The sequence below is a fragment of the Notothenia rossii genome (genome assembly GCF_949606895.1).
Source record: "Notothenia rossii genome assembly, chromosome: 6".
Taxonomy (NCBI): domain Eukaryota; kingdom Metazoa; phylum Chordata; class Actinopteri; order Perciformes; family Nototheniidae; genus Notothenia; species Notothenia rossii.
This window is the reverse complement of record NC_136909.1, coordinates 68,096,993-68,108,320: the sequence shown is the minus strand read 5'-3', so window position 1 is coordinate 68,108,320 and position 11,328 is coordinate 68,096,993. Positions and strand designations below refer to the sequence as shown.

General features: G+C 38.9%; 1 protein-coding gene across 7 annotated transcripts in view; it reads right to left on the bottom strand.

Annotated features, from left to right (window-relative positions):
* lyst (lysosomal trafficking regulator) overlaps positions 1–11,328 on the bottom strand; it is a 74,911-nt gene that overhangs the window by 39,509 nt on the left and 24,074 nt on the right. For all 7 annotated transcript variants that reach the window (XM_079687467.1, XM_079687468.1, XM_079687469.1 and 4 more), the window contains 2 exons: positions 4,833–5,031; positions 14–104 (listed from right to left, as the gene is read on the bottom strand). In XM_079687467.1, the coding sequence (XP_079543593.1) occupies positions 14–104; positions 4,833–5,031 (290 nt within the window). The remainder of the gene's footprint in view (positions 1–13; positions 105–4,832; positions 5,032–11,328) is intronic.

Here is an 11,328-nt window from a genome sequence, read left to right as displayed (position 1 = left end):
TGTAGACACTGACCTGGGGCTTTTTCCTCCGGCACGGGGATCTTCCAGACCAGTGGTAGCAGAGACAGCAGCAAAGTGAGCAGCTCCTCCCGGCAGGTCAATTCCTGAGCAACCAAACACACTGAGGTTACACACCACATCTCCCTGCCCCTCTCCCTTCGGTCACACTCTGAAGTCACACCCAGGCACTGCCTCCTACCCATAATCAGTATAGATATCCCTCTGCGTCTCACTACCTTCAGGTCCTTACTAGGATAAACTTTGTATATGTTTCCAAAAATGATGTTCATATCAAGAGTTAGTAAGTTATTTTTCAGTATATATTTGGCTAGTTAGTTAGTTAGTTAGTTAGTCTTAAGCTAAATGTGTCAGGGAGCAATGTAGCATCTACATGACAACCTTAGTTCCAAGACCTCCGGGATCTCATGTCTATCCACGGCATACCTCACAGCAGAGAGAGAACCGACTCCTTCATGTGCTAATTAAAGAAAATCAATCGACTCCTTCATGTGTGTATTAAAAACATTCCGCATCCTGGTTTTACAAGGTTATCAAAACCTCCAGAATTATCTTTTCCATGTATAATAAACCCAGATTTGTATTTACATGTTGTGCAGTTTTTGGAAAATATTGGCTTTGTCACTTTTGTGTTGTTTATGCAAAGTGAATATTGACTTATATCATCACTCATTAGGTAGGTAGACTGGCTATTTCATCATTACTTTTAATTCTATACAATTATAGTCTTTTTTTTATAATATAACTATATCCTTTTCTTTTGTGGTTTATTGTTTTTACTATATGGCTGTTTTTATTTTTGTAATTGTTACGTTTATTCTGTTTTTTTTTGTGCTCGTACCTTTTATGTGATTTTATACTTATTTTATGTTTTGTGAGCTGAGCTGTGTGATTTTATATTTGATGTATCTCTTTGTGCAGCACTTTGGTCTGGAGGTTTTAAGTGCTTTATAAATAAAGTTGGATTGGATTGGATCCTGAACAAAAACTTTGATTGTCACATGCCGTAAACACTGTTTCACTTTGGCTACTAAGGAGCTCTAAAAGTATTTTGTAAGATTAAAAAAAACACAGTTAATACGGGTCGCTTACATTTATTTCTAAATACTGAGCAGGGAGATTTGACTGTGTAAATATAAGCTTGTCAGTGCTCCCTGATGGATAAACTGCTGTGAGGGATAGTAACACTAATGATCTCTAATGTAATCATCATAACAAGACTCGAGTTAGGGTATTCTACTGCACAGTGGAACAAACCCAACTGAAAATACTTTCTCTAATAAATTCAAACATATCATTTAAAACCTTGGTTTTGAAAACCTCAAGTTCATGGCACGTTATAAATAAAAGTCTATAAATGGTCTTGTCCTGATTGTTGGTAAAGGCACGACCTCCATTCAGGACACAGCTGACGCACATAAAGGGCTTGTGATAACACACTCGCAAATGAATGCATTACATTTCTGAACCGAAGGATCCCATTTAGACTGAAAATATAATGAATGTGTGGGAAATGAGCTGAAAGATGTGCACAGTACAAGTGATGCTGAAACACAGTGTCACATTCATAACATTACAATATTTCATTCAATAATGCATTTGTTCTGAGGATTATCATTTTCTTCTTTAAAAGATTGTTTGGCATGAAAATAGCTGAACTAGCGATCCTGTCTTTCACTCTGGAGCCTAGAGACCCTTCTGAGAGAGGATCACTGTTTACATGTCAAAAGGAAACCGTACAATTTACATTTTGCGGAATTTCTCATGATCAGCATCAACGCACTGGAATACATCTTTTTTAAATCCTCTGGAGCAGAGAGAGGAGCTGTGGATTATTGTTATTGATTAATGCATCAGTGTTTCTAAGGGTCAAAAACACTAAACTCACAACTTAAAAAGAAAGCGTTTAGTTTATTTAATAAAAGAGCACATGTTCAATGGGAAAAGTGACAGTAGAGATTAGTATAGATTAGTAGCAATTTGGTGCTATATACAGTGGGGCAAAAAAGTATTTAGTCAGCCACCAATTGTGCAAGTTCTCCCACTTTAAAAAGACGAGGCCTGTAATTTTCATCCTAGGGTTTCAACCCTTTTTCCCTTGAACTAATTTAAACGGGAGAGTGCATTTACGTAGTCACGTTGTGCCTCTCGGTGTATACTTTGACTTTCTGTCTCTTTGGAGAGTGCTAGGACGTTAGATACGTTGAGCCTTTTCACTGTTGTCCCTCTTCACTAGTATCCCCTGTCCCCTGTTCATAATTGCCACCCTATTCTAAGGGGAAGCACGATGGTGCCTTTTCATTTCAAATTTCGGACTTTGTATTTCTTCACCTCTGACTCGTTTAATTTTTAGGAGGGTGCATTTACGTAGACACGTTGTGCCTCGCTTCCTCTGTTTCTGGCTGCTCTTTTCATACCCTTGTTTCTCAGAGAAGAGAAAAAATACTATTCTAAAAAAAGTGGATACATGGTGTCTCTTCACTTGTTCACTTGTACACTCTAGGGGTCAGAGTTCATATGGTGAGGGATTCCATGAGCGGTATGCGCCGGCCCGTGCCTTTTACCTTGGACTTCTAGTAGAACTGCTCGGGTCTTGATAGATTGAGTGGGGAAGTTCATGAGACCTTTCTTGAAAACCCTAGGGTTAAAACCTAACCCTAACCCTAACATGTCACCCATCTCCTTCACAGAATTGATCAGGTTGTTGATTGTGGCCTGTGGAATGTTGGTCCACTCCTCTTCAATGGCTGTGCGAAGTTGCTGGATATTGGCAGGAACTGGAACACGCCGTCGTATACGCCGATCCAGAGCATCCCAAACATGCTCAATGGGTGACACGTTAGGGTTAGGGTTTAACCCTAGGGTTTTCGGCCCCCTCCAGACCCCCCCAATAAAGCAAAACTGCACGTTTCAGAGTGGCCTTTTATTATGGCCAGCCTAAGGCACACCTGTGCAATAATCATGCTGTCTAATCAGCATCTTGATATGACACACCTGTGAGGTAGGATGGATTATCTCGGCAAAGGAGAAGTGCTTACTATCACAGATTTGTTCAGATTTGTGAACAATATTTGAGAGAAATGGTTATTTTGTGTATATAGACATTTTTTATAGACCTTTGAGTTCATTTCATGAAAAATGGGAGCAAAAACAAAAGCGTTGCATTTATATTTTTGTTCAGTGTAACAAAGTATTGAGATTAACTTTTGTTATTGACCAAATACTTATTTTCCACCATAATTTGTAAATAAATTCTTTAAAAATCAGACAATGTGATTTTCTGGATTTTTTTTCTTCTCATTTTGTCTCTCATAGTTGAGGTATACCTAGGATGAAGATTACAGGCCTCTCTCATCTTTTTAAGTGGGAGAACTTGCACAATTGGTGGCTGACTAAATACTTTTTTGCCCAACTGTATATATAAAAAGAAAAAATTAATGAAAAAAAAGATATACTGTATATATTTTTTTTAAACAGATTGAATTTCGGAGGGGGCAGGGAGCGGGGCTCCGATGGCGGGGCTCAGCGCCCCCCCAAGACAATGGTAGGGGAAACACTGAACTCACTGTAGATGTGTTAACGAACCTTAATGGTGCAGTATTTCCACTTATATTGTGCCAAACTAAGGCGTATCCATATCTGTAAAATGTATTTAAACAGGAAAAATAATCATATTTTGTTTTCTTGGTGTATAATAACGAAAAAGTATTATCTTTTTTGGAAGTTATAGGATATTGATAACTGTCCTAAATGGATTTGGACATCACCATCACTATCTTGTGCACAACAGCAGCCAAATTACCAACTGTGTGCATTCACACAATACTGGGGCATTGTAGAGCAATGCTCCACTTTAGATTAAAAAAATATGACCATCCTGCAAGCTGAAGTAACACCAGTCATAGATCTAGAGACACAGCCTAATTGGGTACAGAACAAATATAGACACAGTATTGGCCATTAGGTTGTATTATAATTGGGTCCTGAAAGCAAAACAGCCAGGCATTTCCAAATGTCAAAAAACAGAAATGCCAGCAGGGCATTGAAAAGTCAGTGAAGCGAAGTAAAACAAAGTAGAAATGTAAACTCGAAATGTACAATACATTGCACATGTTTTACTTATTACTTTTAAAGGTCATTTAAGGTATAATGTGCAGCATTTCTCTGTGTCTGCCCTCTGCTTGTGTTTTTACAGACACAGTGCATAGTCTGCCTTTTAATATCCCTTTAACATCTCGATCTCTGTTTTATAATGGCATAATCTGTGTATCTTGTATCATGCGTTTGCATTACACTGCATCTCTATTCCAATTTCCTGTTGATGAAAGAGATAAGTCGCAGCAGATGTTGCATACAAAGTGTGAGGCAGAATGTAAAACTATAAGCAGTGGCCTAAAGCTTAGTGTAAATATTACGGTATTACGTCAGTAGTAGTGTTTACATGAATGTGTGAGAAAAGCTGTAAACCTCATTGATGACACGACTGTTGACTGTAAAATGTAGTTTCAAGGGGAAGAATACTGATCTTGATGGAGCATTATGGACATGTTTTTCTCAGGATTTATAGTTAGATATTTGTCAGTATGGCTCTGTTTAGGGACTCCCCCCCCCCCCCAATTCTACTGCACATATAGAACGCCTGAAGCAGGGATAGCAGCAGCAAAGACCCCCATACGGTACAGACAGAAGGGCTAGAGCAGGTTAAATAAGGCGCCCCATGTGAGATGCATCAGATCCATCAGCAGATGCATCTGGGATGTGAGCTGAGCTCTATCTGAACACTTTGTTTCATTTCTGGCTTTGAACATCCTCACCTGGTCAATGATGGAGTCCAGGGTGCTGAGCAACAGGAAGCCCCGCCCCCTCACCAGGTACTCTCCCAGTGCCACCATGTGACTCTCCTCTTCATCTTCCTCCCGCGCCTCCGCTCTCTGAGCCACCGCGCTGCATAGCTGATGCACATCAGTCAGGAACTCTCTCGCCAGTGTGTTACTGGCCCCACTCATGTCTGAGCTACAACGAGACAGATAAGACACCATGAGGCTGCGGTACAATCAAATCTGTACACATTATGACTTGGTCCTTCATAAGAGGAACCAATAGATTTCTACCAATACGCAGCATGATTTCTTTATTTTATTCTGTAAATACAAATTAAAAGTTGTGGCATCATCCCCCTCCCTAAAAATATAATTTCACAGATTTTGTTTCTTGACATTCCACTCTTTCTGAAGATATTCTGTGACCAAAAGCAACCAAGGACAATGAAACAGGATAACGTTTTAAATACAGTTCCTACAAATAACATTACATAACAGAATCTACTAACAAGCAATTGAGATTTTATAAACTTTCTGTCAACCTTTTGTAGGCAGACTATCCAAAATTAAGAGTTACCAAAACTATTTTTTATAAAAGTTAGAGTTTGAAAAGTTTGTTTGGGATTTTATCTGTCACTAGTGTGACAAGGCTGCAGTTTAATGACAGCAGTTATTAAGTTAGGGTCAATACACTGGCAATGCATGGACACCAACTACATATAAGTTTATTCAAAAAGCCTTAGCATGGTGGCAACTGGTAATCGAGTTGTTCCAACAACGTCTATCTCAATAAGCAAAAATAACTATTAGTCATTCATAGAGCGTCTCTTAGCTGGCATGCTTTTGTCAGCCACAACCACAACTTCCTGACTTTAAGTTGTAGTTCTCAACATAGAAAAACACACACCTCACATCCTTCTCCAGTCACCATTTAGGTTACACACCCCCTTTTCAGGACAGCCCGAATTACACAGCTCACCATGAATTCACCAACATGAATTTAAGGCCTGAGCCAGAACTAATTTCATTACCCAAATAAGGTAGTGCTCAAGTTCACATGCTAGCAGTTTTACCATTAAGGCGCTGTCTACTTGCAACAAGCCTATTTACAACACAACAATAATATCATATGAAGAGTGTACAGTAAACAAAACCTACAAGGATATGACTTAAAATAAATCCTGCCACTAGCCTCTGTTAGATAGGTGTATAATTGCTCTCCTCTTACCAAATGTTACTGGGCCAAACGCTCTCCTTCCACATATCGTGTGTTTGCTCGTAGCATGACTGCAGCTGTACTGGCTGTAACTGCATGCCTCCTCACACGACTGCTGACAGAATTTTCTGTTCTGCAGCACAAATTCCTTTAAATTGGAATTTCAAATGGAAGCTTTCCAGATTCGCAGCAGATCAGCGTATCACATGAAAGCATGTGATGTCACATGGCAAGGGGACTGGCCATGGGAATACTGACGAGCCCCTGATGCCCTGTAGACTAGGACCTTCGCAATCAACCACAGGGACGGCCTTTGTATTCTGCACTACCACAGCTGTTTTGGGAGCATTTTTAAAACCAACAACAAACAAATAGTATACATTAGGCTTGATAAAGCATTAGGTACTCTTAATTATACTGTAGATGATACCAAAAGTGACTCTATTCTTGTATTATCACCTATTTTAAATGTTCTGTTATCAAGATTCCAATAAAACTGTCAACGCATATTCAATACAAATGTGTACAGAAGGATATACAAAACAGGTTTAATTACATTTGTAGTTCTGATTGAGAGCACCACGTTTTCAAAAAGATAATTGGCTGAGCATGTTATGTAACATTTCCACTCTTTTAAAGAGTACAGAAAGTCCTGAATTCTACCACTATTAGGGAGTCACTGAACCGTTTGTGCATAGGAAATAATCTTTATTCCTACATAAGGATATCACTTGACTACAACTGCATTGATAGAAAGCAGCGAAGAAGAGAGATTCACTGGAAACATGCATATGTTACGCTGAGCCTAATCAACTTGCCCAAATGTATACTGACTTATCCTGTATTATGAACTACACTGCTGCAGTGTCACTGTTGGGCAAAAAGGGACACAGTGAACCTCTATCAACATTCAAGCTCACTATAATAATTCAGCTTCAGTCTGGGTGAAGCATGTCAATCCACTGAATAGAGCCAATTTGGGTCAGAAGTCACTTTCAGGACAGGCTGGATCCACACCAAAGAGCCTCTGCCCTGTTATGTCAACTTTTACATCCTATTGTGTAATAGCTCTGGTAATTCATAATACGCTAGTGGTCGTATTGTATTATCTAACACACACATGAAGTAAAAGCTTCATGGAAAATGGCTAGGAAAAATTTATTATTCAATTTGATCCGGTAATTTCAAAACAAAAAGCTCACGTAAAGACGGGCTACAAATTCAAGTAAGGGATAATGTGCTGCGACGCGGTCATTATGGGGAAAAGAACACCGACAGGCTGATCAGGAGCCCGACGCGAAGCGGAGGGATCTAGATCGGCATGAAGGTGTTCTTTTCCCCATAATGACCAAATCGCTGCACATTATCCCGCTTATTATATGGCCACATTCTCAACAAAGTAACGTTATGACTCCCAATATTAATTGAAATGCTTTTATGGATTTAGAAAATGATTTTATTGATTTAAAAAATAGTTGTATGTATTGATTTAAATTGACATGCATCCGCAAAGAAAAATAGTCCGTTGTTACCGTTTGAACTAACGTAGCAACGGCAGGAACTGCTTCGATAGCGTTTTTGAGGAGCTTTTTTATTACAGATTTGAAAACATCGCTGCTTGCTTTAAAAGTAGCACAATTCATTATGTCAAACTTTGGAAATTATCTAGATATCCCTGCCCTAATGCCAAAGTAACTGGCAACTGAATATGTGTCGCCGTTTGATGTCTATGTCTGGACCGTTGCGTAAAAAGGAGGATTTCTGCCCGTTACTTCTCCGCTGTTTTCTTGTCGCTCTTATCTTGTCAGTTAGAAACTGTATACAGTTAAATCGAACGGACTTCTTTCTGCAGATGTGAGCGTCCTTAACAATGGTCAATAAGTCCTTGACAGCGGTCTGGCTGTTCGGTATTAACAACGTGTCACGTGTTCTGAATTGACCAATCAGAATCGAGTATTCAACTAAGCCATGTAATAATAGAGGATAATACAATTTGTCAAAAGATAAAAGCGTAATTTGCCCCTTTTTTCCCCCACCACTGATGGAGGCAAAGATAATGATTTGAATATCATCACGCACCAAAGATTATTGTGATGTTGTCCAATTCAGTAGTCTACACAGCTGAGGCTTTACAGCTCTGAGTCTTTGGTGTAGGTAAAAGTAAGGAAATACATGTTTCATTTTGTTATAGCAACACGTTTTCTATTTGAGAATAAAGGACATTTAAATGTTAGACCCTCCAGAAAAACGCGATTCTGCGATTGCAGAATTTACCGCATAATCAGCAAAAACCTCCAAAACCCTTTCAAGAAACGAAGTGAGTAGCCTACAAGATTGAAGCTGGTCAGATAACGAACGAGTAAATGAAAACAGAATGAGGCGGAGAAGTGTGTGTGTGTGTGCGTGTGTGTGGGGGGGGGGGGGGTGTGTGTGAGATTAAAAAAGCCCAATTGCTTTTACAATAAATAAACATTGAATGTGTTTAATTGAATAGTAAAGGGGTTTAACATTAGTGGCAGGTTGTGTGTGAGAGAGAATAAATAAGACAGCCCAATATTTAAAAAAATTGTTATTCTTTTCCCCCGCATATTTAGCATATTTTGAAACTTTCCGCAACTTCCCGCAATTTCACCGCATAAAATCACATAAAAACCCCGCATTTTTAATCGCATAATCAAGGATTTTAGCCCGCGTTTTTCTGGAGGGTCTAAAATCTATGGATAATATTCAAAGATTGCCTGGGTTTGCATGGCTCAAGGTCATACACATAGTGTTATGATCAGCGGCACCGGATTCATTTCAGAAGTGGGGGGGCCAAAAAGTGCGTATGTATGTGACATACTTGCCAACCCTCCCGATTTTCGCGGGATCGAGACTCCCGTTTTTCTCACTCCTTTCCTGTAAATTAAACTATACAGGTCCAGCCCACACATGACAGTTGCTCATTCCATCTCATATTTTTTCCTGCTATGCTCTTGTTTGACAAGCTGAATGTTGACTGGTGTTTGACTGAAGTAAGCTCTGTCAAAAGTTCCAGTTATTAACTCGGTATTTACAAAGCTGTCATCTCCACATTTTGAGAAAGTTACAAGCCGTTTGACAGCAGCAAATCTGCATATTTCACAGAGGACTCGTTTAGTTATTTTGCAAATAATTAACCACTCTCTGTTTGTGTACCATTCTGCTTTGAAGTAGCTTTCTCTTTGCCCAAATAAGCTTTTATTTGCCCGTCACAATTTCCCGACAACAAACCTCCATGCAGTCGGAACTAGCCTGTTTCGGTTCAACGATGCCGGCGGCGGCGGTTTTGACAGTCTCTGCGGCCGCAGAGCTGCTGCGTTGGGGTTCATCTGGCTGCGCAGGTTCTATGTTTGAAGGACCAGGCTCCGGAGTTGCGGATGTCAGGGATGTGACATTCAAGTTGTTGAATTTCAGTTTAGTTTGACAGTAGGCCTATTTTGTTTTCTTATGTGCTGGTTCTTCTGACATGTTTGCAAGTGTATCTATCTAGGTTAATGGTTGACACAAACAGAACAACGTAACAAATAACGTAAACAACGTAACAAAGAAACACAACTTAATTTTTTTTATTGGTTGTAATTTACATGGATACATTTGAAATGGTGTGAAAATGTCCTATTTGATTGGATTACAATGTACATATTCTTCCTGTTATGTTTGCTTTATTTTACCTGATGCAAAGTGACCTGCTCCATTGAAATCAGTCGCATTGACCCGAAGACACATTTTGAGTTGTATACACTGCTGGAAAGAGGAGATTCCTAGCTTTCTAATAATATCAGGATTGTTTTTGTACTCCAAATATTTTTGGATTTCGCATTTTTAGCACTTCCGGTTCCTTCCTCAAAAAGCAATGCATTTTTTCCATAGGGTTTTGGAAAATAGCTCGAAATAAGGTCTGTGGTTGACACAAATTTAAGAGGTAATTGACGTTTTGTTCTACGACATTAAATACATCAGCAGTGACCCCACTGGGGATTTTTGAAGAGTTTACGTGTCTGAAAAACGATGGTTGTTACCGAATGGCTGAATAGGACTACAGAAATGGTCGAGGCCGTTGTACGTCATTACGCCGAACACGTAAACACTCCCGCTAAGTTTTTTTTCCCCTGTGTTGTGCTTGAAAGCAAGTACCTGCCTATCTTTAGTATCTGTATATCTATATCTGACCATTATAATCTGTATTTTTGAAATTTTCGTTTTTAACACCGTAGTTTTACAAATTATAGAATAATTAATTACCAGTGTTTTCCAATTTTACTTGGCAGTTCGTTTCGTTGGCTAACGTTAACGCTACTAGTTGGCTACGCAATGGTTTGTTGCTTTGCTCCGGGTTGCAGCCACAGGTCTTCGCATGAAACGTGCTTGTTCTATCGTTTCCCGGCCAATGTTTTCCAAAGGAGAGTCCGGATTCGTGCCATGAGGTAAGCTGACGTTACATTTTTGTCCATGTCACGGTGAAATGTAAATAATGGGTAGTGACTGTATCGCCGTTATAGAGATGGCACTGCTGAAAAGACCGCAACAAGATAATGAATACATCCTATTAAAACCTGTGTGGCTTATATGATAAGTCTTATTAGTACAAGCAGCATAACGTTTCACTATGGAACTAAAGATTGTAGTCAGGGAAATCAGTTTGACATATTGAACTAATAACAAATCACCTCTGGCTGGCAGAGAACTCTCGGCTCCATAGCTTCTCTTGGACGTAAAATCACATGTACATTTTACATTTATATTCAATTTAATATTCCATCCCTCACATACTTTTGTATATATAATAACTTATATTTTGTTTTTCTTGTTATGCTGCTGCAACACAAACATTTCCCAAATTGGGATCAATACAGTAATATCTTATCTTAATTAATTAAGAAATATAACTATTATAATTAGTGTAGCAGCTGACACCTATTTTCAATATGGATTAATCTACCATTTATTTCTTTAGTTCAATTTTCATCTATAAAAATGTCAAAATAGTGAAAATGTTCACGAGACTTATCAAAGTGCAAGGTTATATCTTTAGATGTTTTGTTTTAGCCTATGTACTGTATGTCTTAATGCTCTTACAGTATATGTGACGGTGTGACTTCCATGAAACTATATTTTATATCTTCCCAACAGATGAGCTGACAGGAAACCTAACACTCTAACAACCACAACATTGCAAAGGCGAGTAAATGTAAATTAAAAACAATTCACAATTTTTTTATTTCTTCTTCCTTGCAGTGAGGTGAAGCTGACCTT